Genomic DNA, 19326 nt, shown 5'->3' with positions numbered 1-19326 from the left:
TCCTTTCAAAAAAGAATTCATGGCAGAATTTGTGCTATGCTTGGAATTTCTAAAAATTTAATTGTGTTGCAAGGCGTTTTGACTGCAGGGCTCTGAAGAATGGGGAAACTATTTTTTGCATCAAGGAACTCTGAGTTATTAATGGAAAAAGCCTTTAAAATGTAACAAAATATCTGAAGATCCACAGGATTGGTAGGTTTCAGAATTAGCTTGGATGTTTCAACAGCCTTTTGAAGCAGTCTTCCAGAAACACTGTATTTAATGCTGATCTGTACTGCCATTTACTTGCCAAGAAAACAAGCTTATCCATGGCTGAGTTATTTCAGTAGAAGATGTTTCATGTATATTCTTCTTTCAAGAATTTGTTGAAAAACCCAGCAAGCACATACTTTGAGTTTTAGCACATGTAATTGCTATTCTGTCGTCATCTGTAGCCTTAGCATGTCACTGGTGGTGTGCCTGTGCTTTTGGGCTCTCCAAGGCTTTTCTGGTCTGCTTGACCAGGCTTTGTTTTGCACTATTGAAGCAGCTGAGCAGTGAGAAACATGCTCTGCATCCTGATGCTGCTCTCCAGATCATCCTCCTGAATTTCATTGCTTGTGGGTCTGGAAAACCTGGGGCCTTTGCTTCACAACTCCTGTTCTGGGCAAAGCCTATTGGTGACGGGGGATATTAAATTGTTCCTGGTTCAAATAGATGTAAGGAGCTAGCAACAGAAAGAGAAATATTAAGCTAATGCCTTTTCCTTTTCCCATGCTCAACCTCACACTGTTAGGAGGTACAGGCATTCATTCTCTAATCTTCATGTTTTCCCCCCTTCCTTTTGGTGTTTTTTGCCTGTTCTTCAGTATATTCTCCTGGAAGTGCCACTTGTTGGGCAGTGCCCTGTATGGAGGCATCGTGGAGCTGGCTGTGTCCCACACAGAGCACCCCAGCTGTCCCTCCCACCTTGCCACCTTCATCTGATACAAGCAGTGAAGGAAACGATAACAGTTTGAAGTTGTTTTCATTACAGGTTGGTGGGTTCTCAGATCAGCTGGGGCAGAGTTGAGATCCTTTAAGTGGAGCACAGTGAGGAGTTTTGGGCAATAGTGGCATGAGATTAACTGATAGAGACAGCCTCTGTTCAAAATCCAGGCTGTGTTCTCTCTGAGAGCTGTTACTTGGGTGGAGGCAAATGCATCAGTTCAGAGTTGGATGTGTTGTGCCTTGTTGCTGCCCAGATTGCATAGCTGGCAGGTGTATAAGACCAGGATGCTTTGGAGTTAATGCTCTGAAAATGTTCTGAGTTTTAGGGTATGTTTTGTGGCATATGGCTAGCTATACACCTGAAACAAGTTACATATCAGAACAGCATTTTCTTTTCATTAGTGCCCCTGTAGACCATGTTAGAACCTCATGTTAATGAGCAATTTATTTTTTCGGTCAGAAATTGCAACTTGTTCTTCCTGAACTTCTTTTTGTTAAGAAAGATACCTCTGGAAAGGAGTGAATCCAATGCTTGTTGAGAGGATGTAGGTGGTGGTGTGCTGTTTGTGGGTGGGTTGTTTCTAAATGCTCTTAACAAATCTGTTCTGTTGAAAGTTTGCTGTCCTCAGTAGAACTAATGGTGCCTTGAGCAATGAAATGTTAGGTGCAAAAGAGTTTGAGCTTCCTATTGAGTGTCAGCTGCTCTGAAGTTGGGTGTACTTAGTTTAACTGCTTTCCTAAGTGTGGAAAGCTGCTGACATGGAAACTGCACATTTCATAGTGCAGCGTTTTATGTTATCCTGGCAAGATGAAAGATAGTTTTCTATAAATGTATGAAGTTTGGCCGTTGGCAGGCTTACACAGCAGCAAATGAAAATCTGAAAGGATCTTAAGGTTTCCTGACGAATCATGGGGCACATAGGTGCAAATTTGTTGGAAGATACAATGGCCTGGATTGAGAAGGCCCAGAATGATCATCAGGTTTCAACCCCCTGCTATGTGCAGGGTCACCACCTACCAGACCAGGCTGCCCAGAGCCACATCCAGCCTGGGATACCCATATATGAAAACAGGGTGGATTCAGGAATATACTACAAAAAATGGGTATTTTCAAGTACAGAAATACTGCACAGAAATGTCACAGTTACTTATAAAGCAATTTTCTGTGGGCACTGTCATCTTTAACCTACTGTTTCCCTTGCTCTAGCAGGGCTTCCCGTTGCTAAGTGTAGTTTTGGAGCCCACTGAGAAAAATTGGGATGCTTTTGGAATGCATAGTGAATACTGTCAGTTGACAGCTCTCCTATGAGTTAGCTGAATGAATCCACTTTTATTTTTTCAAAGGCTGGATTTTGCTGGGAAAGATACAGGACAGAGAAATCTGCTGTATAGCCCTTTGGTTAAGGAGAGTGATTCTGCAGAAAGGAACAAAAATCACTTGCAGCTCGCCCTGCTGAGCTGCTGGGGCTGGACCTGTGCACACAGCATTTGGGGCAGTCTGCATCAGAGCACAGCTGTCATCCCAAAGGCTCATCCAAGCCAGAAGGAGCCATATTCAGCAAACATCAAAGCTGATAAATACAGTGATTAATACCAAGTCACTTACTGTGGGGTTCTCTTTATTAACAAAGCTCGCAAGAAGGAACTGTGTTTGCCTATCTAGTGGCTTTAGAAGCATTTAATACCCTATTTAGCACTGTGTGCTGTGTTGTGGGGAGACTTTATCTTAGAGCATCAAGTGGAGGATTTGTTTCCTGATGCTATTTCAGGATGTGCCAATAGAAAAGTAGTCCTGTGCTGGAGTACAAAGGTGCAGAGTTACATCTGTAGTCAGAGGAGTACTGCAAAGTAGTTTATTCTCATTGTAGTGTAAGTGCTGCTGCAAAACGGACAAAGAAACTGAAAATTAAGAATTAGAGTGGGTTATGCTGTCCTGTTGGATCACTAACAAACCATTGCTGGCTAACCAGTGCATGATTACTGTCAGCCAGGCCATGTGATGGACTATTTATTAGCTGTTGCAGCAAAAACACATCTACCAAATGCGTGCCAAAATGAGTCAAGTGAACCTCTCTAGCCAGGGTCCCTAATATCCAAAAAGCAAAACAGAGTGATGCAATTGCTGTTGACAATCTCAATCTGCAGCATCACTGTTCTAATAATCATGATCTTTAGCAAACTAACATTGTGTTCTTGAGGAAAGATAGGATTCTGCTTTCTGCTTTTATCTGTCTGTCTCTAAAGTGGGACAGGTTGCTCCCTGTTGGTATTCAGGTTGATCTCTTTCATCTAGACTGTCTAGATTTCTCTCTGGTGTTTGTCCTGAAACTCCCAATTTAATGTCATTTCTGCATCTTTCAGACGTTTCCAGCATCCTCTGCATGTAGAGGAGCAATTGAGTGAGGCTTCAGCCTCATAAAACCAGGGCACGACGTCTCCAGAGCTCTTGGAGTGCTTGCCTACTATTTTTGGAACTAGCTCTATTGCTTCTATAATAGGAAGGCTTCTGGAAGCTTTCTCCTTCCCCTCGCCCCAAGAAAGTAGCCATTCAGCTGAGCTTCCATTAATTCACAATCTGCATGGCAAAACAAATCTAGTTTTATATGCTGAATAATTCAGCTGTGGCTCATGGATCACGTGGCCCTAAATGCACTGCAGTGTCTTTACCCATACCTAGTAACCCAAGAGCACTGCAGCTGTAGCAACAGTGCTCAGCTACCCTCTGCTTATCATTCGGGACACAGCATGGATTAAGCAGTGGCAGTGAGTGCCAAAGGAGGTGGTTGCTTTCTAGAGAGTGAAGTAATGTGTGATCTGTGTGTTTGTCATCAGTGCTGCAGCAGAATTGACAAATAATGGATTTATGCTGGTTTTGTTTTTCTCTTGGGTCAAGCAGAACAAATCCAGTGAGCCAGTTCTTCTTCCCAGTTGAGCAACAGATAATATCCCTAAGCAAATAGAGCAAGACAGCTGAAGCCTTTCAGGAATAGTTGAACAAGTGAAACATCTTGTGATCGTTTCCAGTACAAAAACAGAGCATCAGTAAGGTGCAGTGGAGCTTGTTTTCTTCTTCCCTTTTGAGATTTTCCCTTTTGAGTGGAAAGGGGATAGCTAGTTCATTCCAACACCAAGCACACCTGAAGAGGGGAAAACACCAGAGCTGTAAGTTGAAAACCTTTCATTCTTGATTGACATGATCTTGGAAAGGGAGACAGGCTCTCCCTGTGGTGCTTCATTAGAATGAGGACTTGATAATGCAGCAGGTATAGAATCATTAGCATTGGAAAAGACCATCATCAGTTAGTTCAGCTGCCAGTCTCTCACCACTGTGCCCCACCTAGCTGTCCTTCAGTGCCACATCTCCACCTTTCATCTCTAGGGATGGTGACTTCAAGTTCTGATGTTTGACAGCAGTGAGCAATCCAGCTTCAGGGCTTTGGAGCTCACGTGCTTGTTCTCCTCTTACAAGTGAAACACTACATGTTGTGTGTTCAAAAGTTTATTTCCACTGACTGGAAGGAATATAAAAACCCCTTTGAGGGCAGGCACCTTTCACGGTATGCTTCAAGGAGTGGCTTTAGAAAGAAGCTATGATTAAAGAGGAGCTAGAAGTGCATATGTTGAATCCACCATGCAGAATCCCAGATTCTCACTGCATTGGATGAAAAAGCAGAAACATTGGGATGCAGGAGCTGTCGCTGACTGCTTGGTATAGACCAAACAAAGCTCTGTATTATAAGGCCTGAGCGATGGTTGAAGTCCCTTCTAATGACTATATCTGTGTTAACTCTTCTGAGTTTCTTTTGAAAGACTTGCCTTTGCTTCCTTCTGCCTCCTGAGCGTGCTGGTTGCTGCCCAGCTGAGCCAGTGCCACGGTGCTGTGTGGCTGGAGGGCATCCCAGAGCCAGTCCCTGTCTGGAGGTGGGCTGCTCAGGCTGGCAGAGACTGTTCTGCTCTTAGCAACAGCGGGGGTTCTGCTCAGAGCCAGTCCCTGTGCCACTGCCTCCTTCCTAGAAAGCAAATGTTCTCAAGAAGCAAGCCCATCCTTTGGAACACTTCAGCAGTTACTGTTGCTGCTGGAAACACGCTGGGCCTGCAGTAAAGCTTTAACTGCTGCAATGCCTGTAAATAACAAAAGCTGTGGTGTGTTGCTGCACAGACGATTTCCCCCTGATTCCATGCTACTTAATACTGCAGGAGCAGTTCAGAAATGATGGTAAGGTAGGGAGTTTGGTGAGACCATCCAGCAATCTGCTGTCCGCTGCTGAGAGTGTGAGTGTGATGCTTCCTGCTGCCAAGATCTGAGTCCTTCCCACATCTGATGCATCCAGGCATATGTTTGGGGGCGGTTTCAGGAAAGGAGAGCTAGAAGATTAGTTTCTTATTTTCCTCTTTCTGTTCTGTTTCTCTGTGCATCTGTATTTTGATTTTCAGGCTGCACTCAACTCTGCAAAACTAAGCAAGGAAGGGAAGCATCTCCTGATAAGGATCAGCCTCTGTTAAGAAATGCTGTGGTAGCTAAGAGGCAGTAAGTATCTCTGTGCTGGCTTGGATGCTGATTATTTCTCCTTTTTTTTTTTTTTAATTCACAAGCACAGCTTTTTAGTACTCACACAGTGGGAATTTGTCAGTAGATTGCTGCCATTAATAGTCTATTTCAGCTCTTTTCTATAGACCAGCAGCTAAAGAAGGGGAAAAAGCATGCTTTGTATGGAGCTGTGTTTTCATCTGGGCTGCACTGTGAACTTGTCAGTATGGATTTTGTCAGCTTTTGCCTTCCTCTAGAAGGTGCTAGGCCTTTCTTTAAATGCATGGCATCCCATGATACGATACCTGTGCTTGGATTGGGGTTGTGCCTACCCCAACTGGAGTGAATTTGCATGATGTTATTGCTTTTCAGGCTCTGCTATAAATGAGGTTTTTTCCTTATATATATAGCTATCTTTTTTTTAATCACTTCTCAGTTTCTCTTTTTACATTTTGATTTACGAAGCAGCAGGACTGCAACAAAACACACGGTGCTCTCAACCGGGGGTACATCAACAGAGTTTAAGCTAGTGAAAAAGTGACTGGCATTCTTAAAACTGTATGTTTGCATTTATTTGGGTGTGGATATAATAATGTTTCTGTGATACAGTTCCTGCTGAGTCTGAAATGCTGGTGTCAGTAAAGCCAGAAGGCGAAGCCAGACAAAAGCTTGGATGGAAGTCAGAATTCCAGTGCCTCTTACTGGTGGTTCCTGGGAAAGGAATGATTTTGTTGAACTTCTCATTTTCATAAAGCAATGGGCATATGTTTATAGAAATGTATTTTCTAAAAACATCCCAAATGTCTGGTTTTTCTTTTTGGTGCTCAGATTTCACTCGTGCAGGTAGGTCCTTATTGCAGGCTCTGGGTAGTTTAGTGAGGATGGTGTTTAAGTACAAAGCTGTGATGCGTGCAGCTCTTAACCATGTCTTCTATCTGCTGGTCTTTCTGGTCTCGTGGAGCAGAGGGCACACTCTCACCCTCCAGCTCTGCCTGTGCAATGCCTCTGTCTTCTCAGTTCAGTGTGTTTCTTTGCATTGTGTGGAGCTCAGCAGAGACTTCTTCGTGAAGGACTGGAATGTATTTGTATAATATTTTATGTATTATTTTAGGCTCCTGCTTACTCAAACATGGGTGAATGATTAACCTCTCATTTCCCATCACTGGAGGAATCGTGAAATTCCTTTAACACACAAGTCCAGCTGGATGTAAACCAACTTCTCTCTCTCTCTGCTGAGAAAATCATCCTTAACCGCTTTCACTGAGCTTGGCTGCAAAGTTGGAGAGGGCTTCCCAGGCCAGGAGCATTCAGTGGCAGCATTGAGATGTAAGCCACATTGATTTGCACAGTGCAAAGGTGGGTGCTGCTCTGAAGTCCCCAGATGTTGCAGAATCATCATAGAATCACAGAATGGGTTGGAAGGGAGCTTTAAGACCATCCAGTTCCAGCACCCTGCTATAGGCAGGGACACCTCCCTCTAGAGCAGGCTGCTCACAGCCCCATCCAGCCTTGTCTTGAACACCTCCAGGGAGGGGGCATTCAGAACCTCAATGGGCAGAAGGTGATGGGAGAGGCTCTCATCTTGGAGCTGAGAACAACCTGCACTGAATCCCAAATACTGTGAGGCCACAGCTTTATCGTTAGTGTTCTACGTTACGGCATTGCTGTGCGTAGTCAATCAGAGAGGAGGAAGGAAGCAATCACCATAGCAGTCTACCAGCAACTCAGGCTTGAATATTCAAGCTTTTCCAGGGCACCTGAACTGCGTCACATGTTTCATGTTCCAATTTGATGGTGGTTGTTCTTCCACTGTCAAAGCATGCTGCAGCACTGCTGCCGTGTCAGCTCCAAGGACAAGGCGTAGAAGGCAAGTGAGATACAGAACAGCTTTGTTTTGGTGAAATCTGCTGCCTTATCTGTGTGTGATGCAAAGACAGGGCAGTTTTGAGAAGGTTTGGAGCTTGGTGGTGGCATGTTTATTTTGTTCTCTATGAAGGGGACACGTTACTTTGATTAGAACGCTAACGTAACTCGTCTGGCAGCATCAGATCTTACTGCTGGCCTGATGCTGTGCTAACAAGAAGAAAGGGCTTGCGTGTCTGGTTTGCATGGAGCCTGGAGGACAACGTGTCCCATGGGAGGTACCCAGGTAGGGCTGTAGCTGCATATAAGCACAGCAGCATACGTGATGTTGGGGGTGTTCATTTCTGTTTTAATGGTGTTCAGAAACCCCAGCTGCAATAATGGCATGATGTTGTATAAGTTCTTTATATATTTATAAGTTCTTTTTATATTTATGTATGTGGACATGTCTGTATGGTGTGTGTTTGTGTATACACAGAGTATCTACAATGTGTAGTGGTGTATTTATATCTATGCATATTTTCTATCCTTCTTCACCTTCTTTGGGAAGGGATCCTTGTCCCGATACCTGTGCCCTGCTGTACTCTGACATGATGCTACTTTTCTCATGTTTGTTCAGTTTCTAGGTGGGAGAGACACTGTGAAGCTCTGTGCAGGGCGAGGAGAGCTGAGGAGGGAGCCTTGCATGTGAACCAGGATGGACTGGCTGTGACGGCGTGCCTTAGCTGGAGGGGGAGTTACGATGAAGAGTTCCTGCAGAGCTGGCCTCCACAGGGAACCACTGAATTCTGCATCTTCTACCTTCCATCAAGTCAAACGGTACGAGCAGAGCAGCTGGCCTGCCTTTAGCTAAGCATTTAGCACCCATTTGGCCTTCTCCTTGCTTTCTTATCATCTTGTATCACTTAGTTGGTCTCAATCCTTACTTTCCGATAGCCTTTAACTAAAATGTGATGGCTTGAGGGCAGAAATGTTCTTTGACACTGTTGTTTGATAATGACAACTACAGGTGGTACTGTACTTGGAGAAACCTTTGATTATTATAATTCTGTTTAGTAACAGCTGTAAATTAATTTGGGAATGTGGCTTTGAAGTATTTTGGAGAGTAGCTCATCACAGTAGGCTTTAAAATATGCAGTCAGCTTACAGCCAGTGGAAATGCTGGCAGTCATTGTTGTGGTTTCTCTTACTATGGAGTAAGTAACTGGATTGGCTTAATCTGAGGTTTTGTATTGCTCCTTCTCCTGTGTCTCTTGCTAAGAAGAAATGCACAACTGATTTCAAACACTTGTGCTTATGTGACAATGAAGTGAACGCCTCTCACTGTGTCCTGTTATAGGAACACCGTACAGAACAACTTGTGCTTATGCAAATGAAAGAACATGCCAGTTTGAACAACAAAAAAATACGTATCTCCTTTGAAACCAAGACTCTTAGACTTCCTCAATCTGAAGGAAGAGAGGCAGCTTTCTCATTTCCAAAATTCATGTGGGTTTAAAGTAAACTTTAACCTTTGTTCCTTGTGGTTGTGTAGGCAACACATACTTGCTATGTTAGTCTCATAGTAATTTAGGGCTGGAAAGGACTCCCTTGGTTGCCCAGCTCCTTGCTTTCCCAAGGAGTGTCTCGTAATCCTTTGGGTGAACTTGTTTTTAGGCCGGACTTCTGTCTTTTCTTCTCCCATAGATTAAACCATTACTGAAGATGACAGCTCTAACTGTGCAGTTAGGAACGTTTCGATCCCCGGAACGAATGTTCATGCCAGCTTAATTTGAGCTGGTGGTGTTACCTATTTTGTATAAGGACCTCCTCTCGTTTTCAGTATTACCTTTTTTGCTGTGTTCTGTAAGCTGCAGCTGTATCCCCTCACCTATGTTTTGCTGTGCCCAGTGGCCCCGTGCTTTCTAGTAGCTTACTGAGCAGTGCCTGTTCTTAGTCAAGGTAAATCTCCTCTGAGCCAGGACAATAACTGTGTGCTGACTTCCAAGGGAGACCTTATAGGAGTGCTTTTCAGTGTCACAGATCTGCCTTCATTTGCCTCTGTGTCATGGATGTGTCTTTGCAGCACCTTTTTCAGTGAAAACTGTGCTTCTTGGTGTTCAGCCTTCTGCTGTATCACCACCTGTACTTCAGAATTTTGCCCTGTTTCTGTTAACCAAGTGCTTTGCACCTCATCCCTATTGGCATTGCCTTTCATTTCTGTAGCTTTGTTGTTGAGGCTGTTTGTAAGAAAAACCAATGGTTCTCCAGGCTGATTCTTGAGGAGTGTGTTTGGTTTTGAGGCTGGTGTTTTATTGTTCATCACCTGGGGCTCCCTGCTGTTAAGACAGCTTCTTTGTGCCTTTCAACAGCTTTTTGTCAAATCTGTCCTACCCAGTAGATCTTCGTGTGCCTCCTGAGACCATATGAATAAACCACATCAGAGTGTTGTTCAAGAAAGCTCTTCTGAAAACCTTCAGATTGGTCTGACATATTGTATTATTTCTTTTCCCCATTCCCCATGTCCTTGTAATCCTCTTTTCTTTCAAAGCACTGTTTTACACCAAAGTAAGACCAGCAGGCCTGGAGATGCCACAATCTTTCTCCAATGCAGCGCTGCATTCCAGGCAATATTGATCTGAAGACTTGAAACCTATGGCTACTTCTTGTATCCTTCCTGAAGAAGAAACGTGTTCAGTTGGAGTTTTTCTTATTTGGGATGTGTTCATTATAATGAGAACACCTCTTGACTCCTGGAAGAATGCCTCTTGGGTCACTCTGTCTGCAGAGAAATCTTCTACACCACAGTGTGGCCAGCTTCATGAACTGGATCCTTTAAGGCTTGACTTTCAAAGAACAAACTGGTGGCTTTCCTTCTGTTTCTGCTTATCCTTCCTTTTGAGCTCCTGTGTTTCTTAATGATAGTTCAGTCCAAGGTTAATTCCTACAGCCTTTCACGTGTGCACATTCTGTATGTCTTAAAGTCTGAATAGTGTCACTGCTGGTTTAACTACCTGATGAAACTTCTTACCCCACTGTATTAAAAACGACCTTGGTCCAGTTGCAATTAATAAGAGAGGGAATGAACATTGTGGAAAGATAATGCTTCCAAAAGGAAACATCAGAGTTTCTGTAAAGTTAGGGAATGTCTGTCTGGGATGCTTGCTCTGCCATCATCATGGTGCTGAATGCCTTTGGAGATGCTTTTGGAGATGACTCTGAATTCCAGCTCTTTCAGTTGTTTTCTCTCTTTCTGTCATCCTTGTGTCATCTGTGGTGTGATTGGAAAGTAGGGAACGGAGATCTGAGCTTCCTGAGGCTGCAATGAATAATTGATGTATGTCATCTGGTAAGTGCCTTTGTACAATGGCTGTTCCCAGAGCAATGCATCCTATTTTTCTTGTGTTGACCCACAACATTGCAGGTGGAAATTGATGGTATGGCAGTAGAGATTGAACCTTTCAACCAATATTCTGTTAAATTTTGTTGGCAGATGGGCAGTGGAGGGGCAGCCTGATGAAATGGCATCTGACACAGAAGTGAGTGTGAAGCAGAGGTGTGTCATTGAATTCCTCCATGCAGAAATAATGGCACCCACTGACATTCATCAGTGAATGTTTATGGAGCCATAAAGGAGCACAGTGCTCATCCAGCTCCAACCCCCTGCTGTGTGCAGGTCGCCAACCAGCAGCCCAGGCTGCCCAGAGCCACATCCAGCCTGGCCTTGAATGCCTGCAGGGATGGGGCATCCACAACCAAATTATTTGGAGACCAAACAGTGGATGTGGCAACAGTGACAGTGGGTCACCTCTGCTGGTTCTGGATCTTGTGCATCGTTGGCAAACCTGCAGAGCTTATGGTGGTGACTGCATTGAAAAACAGTGTTTTGTAGCTGAGAATTTGTTCTGTCACATAGTGTTATTGTGCTCTTTGTATCTCTTGGAGTTTCCATGGAAATAAATAGGAGGCAGTACATTCAGAGCGACCTACATCCAAAACACTGGCAAGTCTTGTGAAAAGAGACCTGTTTAGCTGCGTGGTCTGTGATACTCCTTGCTTGTTCTCTGTCCCCATCCCTGCAGGCATTCAAGGCCAGGCTGGATGTGGCTCTGGGCAGCCTGGGCTGCTGGTTGGTGACCTGCACACAGCAGGGGGTTGGAACTGGATCAGCACTGTGCTCCTTTGCAACCCAGGCCATGCTGTGTTGCAGTTAGGCAGGCACAAAGGGATTGGGAGCAGTTGCTTCAGTCTGAAGGTAGTGCTGCAAGGGAGTGCTTTTTTCAAGAAACCAGATGCCTCCACAGCTGCTACAGTCCCACCAGCCCCTGCTCTGGAGCACCGTGCTTCCCAACCCACCTCTGTCCAGGCTTGGATGCTTTCCATGCACCAGAACAAGCTTCAGTGAGTAGCAGAGTGTCGTCCACCCTGGCTCTTAGCTGGGACTTTCCCACCCCAGAAGGATCTGCAGAATGCCTTTGAAGCAGCTCTCTGTCTGCTCTGCCTGCCCCAGCAGTACAAAGGGGATGGAAGTGGTACTGGAGATTGCACCCACTGAGCACTTCCAGAAATAACAAGTGGTTGACCGTGGTTGAACTGACGTGCAGCGCTCAGTCCTTGGTAATTGTCAGTGTTCTTTGCAGAGGAGCAAAGTTTCCCATAAGAGAGATGGGATGCCAGGGAAGAGATGTGCCCTGCCAGAGGTTGCTCTTGGTGTGGCTTTTCATTGCTGCTGCCTTTTTTTTTCTGGCTGGTGCCTTGTGTTTGTGTGTCCTGAGGGGTTTTTCAGAGTTGCACGCGCAGTCAGCAGTGCTAGGAAATCTTGCCTACTGGAGTGCTTACAGAACTTCTAGGGGAGCTTTTGGGTTTAGATTGAAATATTCTTCTTAATAAAACCTTCTGGTGCTTTGCCCAGAAAACATATAGTGTGAATGTGCTGTTTGAGAGCATAGTTGGTTTTGTTGTTTTTGCTGGCCAGAGGGAATCTTTGTGCTTCACAGGGCATTTTGGGAGTCCTGACCGAGGCGCAGGATGGGATCTGTAGGCTCTCTGTAGACCCTAGGAAGGACTTTGGGTTGGTGCTGGGTCTGGTCTTGTTGAACAAAGAATCATAGAATGGTTTGAAAGGGACCTTTAAAATCATCTAGAACTTCTTTATGGTGAGAGTGGTGCAGTGCTGCCCAGAGAGCTGGTGGAGTCTCCTTTTGTGCAGGTAGCCAAGGGCTGGACACTGAGCTGTGTGACCTATGGTGGGGTGCTGATGTAGTGGGGGGGTTGGACTTGGTCTTTGGAGGTCCCTCCCAACCCCTGCAATTCTGTGAGTTGTGAAAGTGGAGCCTCTTGTATTGATTATTTTTTTTTCCTCCAGTTTCTATTCAAGGAAATACTTTGGTTTTTAGGCCGTTGTGATGTAGATGATGTATAAATGCAGAAAGATTCTGGTTGGCTTGGTGCAGTAGCTAATGGATCTTCCCTTCCACACAGAGAGGGGAGGTGTGTGCATGTATGAAGGCTTGCATTTATGCACCAGTCCAGCATAGGAGCCAACTGTAGTGACAAGGAGCTGTACTGAAACTTGTAAAAACAGCAGTGTCATTCCAGAACTGTAAGTATCCTGTTTTTATGTGCCTGAGACATGGCTGATTAGAAATTAAAACAAAAAACAACCTGGTCCTCTCACTTCATTGGCTTAAGGATGGAATAACAGTGTGAAGGCAGCACTGCCAGTTGTTTCAGCGCTGATGGCTCTTGGCAGAATTCTCTTATCAGCATTTCAAAACCACACATGTGGGATTGAGGATCTCTTATGTTTATGCCATGAAGTTCTGAAGAGTCACTGTCTCTAAAGATAGAATGAGAAAGCTTGATGGCTTACAGACTAGGGGAAAAGAAACAGAATTATTCTCAAGTATGATAGGGAATTGTCAGTGACTTCTCCTTTTAACAATTATTTTTGGTGTTTATTAAAAAACTTGTAACTTAAAAACTTCACCTGCAGCAGCCACAGTTCTCTGCTTGCCAGCACTGCAGTGGTGCAGAAATAGGGTGGGCACTGGGGGGAAAGGATTGGGCTCTGGTTTGCGTTCAGAGCATTTTCTGCTGGAAATCCTTGCTCTGATTCCTGGAGCTAGGAATGAAACGTGCTGCTGATGCATGGGGAAGATGTTCTTCGTGTTTAAGAAGGATGAATTTTGAATGTTCATGGCAAAGTGTGTAAGTGGTGGGGGTGAGGATTTGCTTCTCTCTTAGCGACGCTTTCAGGTAAGATCTGCTACTAAAAGCTCTTCCTCATGGCCTGAAAACTTGAAGGGAAGTGGCAGTGCCATTCAGATGGAGTTTTGTAGCTGTCTGAAACTATTAAAGGAAGGTTTTCTTTAAATCTGGATCCATTAAAACAGTGCAATGAGCTGAATGCTGAATTCAAATGAGGCAATTATTCTGGCAGTAAAACTTCTGACTAAGGCATAATTTTGTTATGCAAATTGTAACTTTTCAACCTTAAATGGTATTGTTGGCCTAGCTGGAGACCAACTGAAACACAGGAGGAAATATAACCTTAAATGAGAAATCCATAGTAGGTGAGGCATAACTTTATCCTTTGTCTTTCTCCGTAGACCTGAAATAGCTGTGAGCAGCTGAACCAACTTTGCTGGCTAAACGTGTCCTCCGAGCCCGCTGGGTAACCAGTTCAGTCCTGTTCTCATTCATGTAATACCTGAGCTCACCTTCATTTACAGTTTTCCCTTAATGAAGGGTGTTGAAGTGATTTGTCCTGCTGGATTCCTGAAAATGGTTTGAAGAAAGCCTTTTTAGCACATAATTCAGCTCATCTTTCAAGCACCCTGGCGTGAAAACTCAGCAAGGAAATCTGATCTTTCGTTCCCAGCTCCTGGGATTTCAAGGTGGAAAGCTGTGTGTTGCACTGCCTTCACCTTTTCTTCCCCCAGGGTACTGCTGTGTGCAGCTACCACAGCTTTTCTCCTGAAAGCACCTCCAAAATGCCCTTCTGAGTGGGGAAGGGAAGATTGCAGGCATGCTTCTCTGCTGCCTTTCACCTGCACCTTGATTCTGGCCTGGACACTGACCCAGGTGTGTTGGTGGCCTGACTGAGCAGCTATGAATTGTGGAAAAGTAGGCTCGAGCAAACTTGCAGCAGCCTTGATTTCCTATCCTCTCTTCTATTTCATCACCCCGAAGTTCTATTTTTATGAGGTTATTTTAGTTGTTAGCATCCAACTGAGAAGGGAAACAAAATAGCTCAGTTGCATTCTGCAGAGGAAAGTGAACTGGGAGGTGACCCAATTCCAGCAAGAGCTGGAATTAGCACAGAAGGCATGGGGAGAGAATTAACCCAGCAACTGGGTGCGTGTGTGTGCAGAAGTGGGAGCTCTCTTATCCCCACAGTGTGTTGCTGAAGGGAAGGTGACATTAGCACTGGTTGCAAGGGTGACGTCATGTTCTGCCTGTAAAACTGAAAGGGAAGAGATGCTCGTTGCTGAGCACGTTATGCTCTTTTCCTGGGTTCCTAGTGATAGGGAATGACCTCAAGTTGCACTAGGGGAGGCTCAGGTTGGATATTAGGGACTGTTTCCTCTCAGGAGGAGCAGTGCTGCAGTGGCACAGCTGCCCATGGAGTGCTGGGGTCACCGTCCCTAGGAGTGTTCAGAGCCATGGAGCTGCAGCATGAGGGACGTGGGCATGGTGGGGTGAGGTTGTGTTGGGGATCTTGGGGGACTTTTCCAACTTGTGATTCTGCTATTCAGCAGTTATTGAGGGACTGCATTGGCTGACGCATGGGGCTGTGTGGGAACTTTGAGTTCAAAGTTGTTTTTAGGACTAGAAATGCAATACCAGAAATTGGTGGTGGCTGCAAGGGGAAATTGGTGTCTGCACCAGCTGGTGATGGCGTTGAGTGTGCTGGTTTTAAACTAACAGTCAGGGAGGATCTTCATTTCAAAAAGTTCTGCATTTAATGTAACAATTCAGAGATTGCCATGGAAACGCAATCTGTAGTTAGTTCAGCAATGTGCTTATCTGTTCACCCTGGAGGAAGAGCCTGAAGTCACCTGATGATGGAATCCCATGTGGCAGTGCCCTGGGCTTCTGTGTTTTTGAGCTTTGTGTTTGAGATTATGGTGGAGGTGCAACAGAAAGGATGAATCGAGTGGGGCCAGGGGCGTAGGGCCATTGCCTGAGTAGTGCTGCTGTCAGGGCAGCAGTGTCCAAGTAGTGTCTCCTTCACAGCTCTTAGATCTTAACCATAAAAAGGCTTGCTTGGATGTGGTTTTGTCCAGCCAGAGTTGGTGCTTCTGTCACTTTTTGGTTTGGCATCTGATGTGCAGCACAAGGGGGAGCGTGCCAAATCTGCCAGTGTCGATATACTCAAGGATAATAGGCATCGTTGGGTAGATTTAGGCTAGATATTAGGAATAAATTCTTTATTGTGAGGGTGCTGATGCACTGGAACTGGTGATGCACTGATTGCTCAGTGTGGCTATGGGTGCTGCTCCTTGGAGGCATTCAGGGCCAGGCTGGATGGGGCTGTGAGCAGCCTGCTGTAGAGGGAGGTGTCCCTGCTATAGCAGGGGGTTGGAACTGGATGGTCTTAAAGCTCCCTTCCAACCCAAACCGTTCTGTGGTTCTATGATCATTTCAGGTGGTGTTATGAGACTGGCAGTCTGCTGGGATGTCTGATCAGTGTACTTACACTTGCTGATTTCCCCTCTTAGCTTTAATTATCTTCTGAAAAGAGTCCTTGTAGCTGGTAGGTAAGGTCAAGGTAAGCGCTGTGACCCCTGAGTGCCTTACAGCAGGGTCGGGGCTGAACGGATGGAAGGATTGCTTGGACTCTAGAATAAGCCACTGCATTTGCACCATGGACATAACTTAAGCATTAGGATTTCACCTCGGGACTCCCTGGACACAAATTACTCTATTGGGAAGATCTCTGCTGTCCTTAAGATTTCAATCATTGCAAGATGTGAGTCGTTCTCCGAGGGCCGACTGTAGCTGCCTGGCTGCTGCTTTTCCTTTTTCATGTGGTTCCTTTTGAGGTGTGGGCTGCTTGATGAAGGGTAGGAGGCACACTGGTGCCTACCCTGAGCCACTTTCTCTTGTTCCAGGCAGGCATATTTTGCAACTATAATTTCTTCCCTTTCTGTTTTTCTAGGGTTTCTGGTATGCACTTAAAGCCATATCTCAAGTTACAGAGGAAAGAGCGATCAGAAATAAGCCAGGACTCCCTCAGAGGCCCACCTATGACCCATCAGAGGTCACCCCGAGAAGACAAATACGCCACCAACTGCACCAAACTGAGCGTTTTCCCCAAACCCCCCCTTGTGAGTCCATCTCGAAAGCTTCTGGGAATTATTTATCCAAATACTATGTGCAATATGAACGGGAAAGGTCCGGCAGATGGTCTGAGCGCCAGGGAGAAGAAAAACGTCCTGTCGGCAACGATCCATCAGGGAGAAGAAGGGGAAGGGCCTCTGGATGTGTGGGCCGTGGTGAAGCCCGGCAACACGAAGGAGAAGATCGCTTTCTTCGCGGCCCAGCAGTGCAGCAGCAACAACCGGCTGGGCTCCATGAAGCTCAAAAGCACGTGGGATATCGATGGGAGAACGGTGAAACGCCGGAAAAAAACGGTAGATCTGAAAAAAGCCAAGCTCCAGTTGGAAAGGATGAGAGAGGCGAATGCCAGGTGCTCCCAGCCGGAGCCTTTCGCGTGCGGCATCGAGCACTGCTCGGTGCATTGTGTGAATGACAGTGGTGAGGGGGTGTTCCCGGGCAGGTCCCTCTCTGTGATAGAGATGGTTGCGTTTCTGGAGCAGCGAGCAAGTGCTTTACTGGTAGACTGTGCTAAAACTTGCACGTCTGCCTCCACGGCGAGGCTGAGCGCTGTGTCTAAAGGTGCTCTTCCCAGCTCTGAGCCTTTCTCTGCCGCCGGGCCGTGTGAGGTACATGAGAGGGGAAGCTGTGGTGGCAGCGAGCAGCAGCAGAGCGAGCCGGTGCGCGTCCTGGACATGGTGGCCAAGCTGGAGTCGGAGTGCCTGCGGCGGCAGAGCGAGCGGGACGGCGGCAGCCTGTCGCGCAACAACAGCTTCCGCAGGAACGTGGGGCGGGTGCTCCTGGCCAGCAGCACGCAGCCCGCTGCTGAGCCTGGCAGGGCCTCTGTAGGCAGTGTGGGTGAAGAGCTGGGGGCGGCGGGGGCTGGCTGCGGAGCCAGGTGTGGGGATGCTGGGCTGTGGGATGGCGCTGCCTCTGCTCCGCAGCCGTTCCCTCCTGGGTTGGAGGGGAATGCGGGTTCGGGACTTGCTCATGCTGTGTTGGCCATTGCGGCTGGAAGGAGCGATGCTGAAAGGCGGGTTGAGCCTCCCAGGGCTCTGCCAGCCCTGTGTCCGGCTGTGGCTGGGGTGCTGGCGGATTCCTTGCCGAGCAAGAGCACGAGTGTTGATTGTACGTCGAAAGAAGCTGTGATCCTCTCGAAGCAGAGCCTGCATCCTGCTAGGAAGGAGCCCTTGTGCATCAGTATATCGGTCGCCAAGAGTGATAGGAAAGAGAAGCTCCCTCCCTCCAGTTTGAGTGAAGACCCCCTCCCAGGGAGGTTGTTTTTTCTCCAGGCTGAACAGAATGCCGCTCCTGCACCACAGCCGCTGCAGGAATGTACCCAAGGGAAGCCAGGAGAAGGAGTGCAGAACGAGGATGAGGAGGCTGTGGAATCTGACAAATCGTGTGTCGGGACCAGCGTCTCTCCTGAGCCATCAGCCCTTTCTGTTCCCCCTCCAGAAGGTGCTTTGCAAGTACTCGATGCTTCCTGCTTGAAACGGCAGGTCTCGCATGACTTTTTGGAGACCAGGTTTAAAATCCAGCAGCTTCTGGAACCTCAGCAGTATATGGCTTTCCTGCCTCACCACATCATAGTGAAGATCTTCGGCTTGCTCCCTACGAGGAGCCTGGTGGCCCTAAAATGTACTTGCTACTACTTCAAGTTCATCATCGAGTACTACAACATCAGGCCAGCAGACTCACGTTGGGTCCGCGACCCCCGCTACCGAGAAGACCCCTGCAAGCAGTGCAAGAAGAAGTACGTGAAGGGGGACGTGTCGCTGTGCCGCTGGCACCCCAAACCTTACTGCCAAGCTTTACCCTACGGGCCTGGCTACTGGATGTGCTGTCACAGGTCCCAGAAGGGCATCCCGGGCTGTAAGTTGGGTCTCCATGACAATCATTGGGTTCCTGCCTGCCACAGCTTTAACCGTGCTCTCCATAAGAAGACCAGAGGAGCGGGAGCCGAAGGAGAAGAGGAATATTAGTGCACATACACTTTCCTGTGAGATGGTTTGGGGTAGGAGGAGATTCTCATGCCTTGTGCTGTTTACAGTGTATATAATTGTCGTGTTTTTCACAGGGCTATGAAACTGCACATACTTCAACACAAGAGCCTTTACCTTTTAGAATAAAGAAAGCTTTTAGTCCATCTATGTAAATAACACTATAAAAACTAATTGTACATACAGAGTCTACAGCTGGCTGAACAACGTAATCACTACAATGCAGCTATGATAGTGTTGCGGCTATAGGTGTGTGTGTTTTTAAGTGTCTTGTTTCAAAATCTGTATATCCTGTATAATATATGAATGTTTCTGAGAAGAAACTCTAAATAGGTAAAGGCCAACCTGGTTAAAGAATCTTCAAACAACTTAACTGGACAACCTTAAAACTAGACTAGAACAGAAACATGACAGTAGTGGTGGCAGCGGAGGAAAAAAAGAGAGGAATATTATTGTATAGTCAGAATATAAAAGAAGTTCTTGCCTACCTTATCCATGTTGTCTGGTTGGTTTTTTGGGTTTTTTTTTTTTTTACTTAAATAAAATGTGCATTCTAGATCTGCCTTAGCTGCCTTGGTCTTGTGAAAATACTGTGAAACAGGAGGTGAGCACTTGGTGTTGTGCTGGAGCCCAGACTTGCAGCCTGATCCTATGAAGCAA

At 46.2% G+C, this 19326-nt stretch overlaps 1 protein-coding gene across 19 annotated transcripts in view; it reads left to right on the top strand.

The window, feature by feature from the left end:
• Nucleotides 1-19132, top strand: part of FBXO34 (F-box protein 34) — a 41825-nt gene extending 22693 nt beyond the window's left edge. For 7 of the 19 annotated variants that reach the window (XM_048947552.1, XM_048947548.1, XM_048947544.1 and 4 more), the window contains 3 exons: nt 5404-5497; nt 7980-8179; nt 16506-19132. In XM_048947552.1, the coding sequence (XP_048803509.1) occupies nt 8103-8179; nt 16506-18648 (2220 nt within the window). In that variant the 5' untranslated portion in view covers nt 5404-5497; nt 7980-8102 and the 3' untranslated portion in view covers nt 18649-19132. The other 12 variants (XM_048947560.1, XM_048947556.1, XM_048947557.1 and 9 more) reach the window with 7 other exon arrangements.
• The last annotated feature ends 194 nt before the right edge of the window (nt 19133-19326 follow it).

Source organism: Lagopus muta, chromosome 6 (assembly GCF_023343835.1).
Source record: "Lagopus muta isolate bLagMut1 chromosome 6, bLagMut1 primary, whole genome shotgun sequence".
Lineage (NCBI taxonomy): Eukaryota > Metazoa > Chordata > Aves > Galliformes > Phasianidae > Lagopus > Lagopus muta.
Note: the sequence above shows the minus strand (reverse complement) of the source record. Positions and strands in the feature narration are given on the sequence as shown.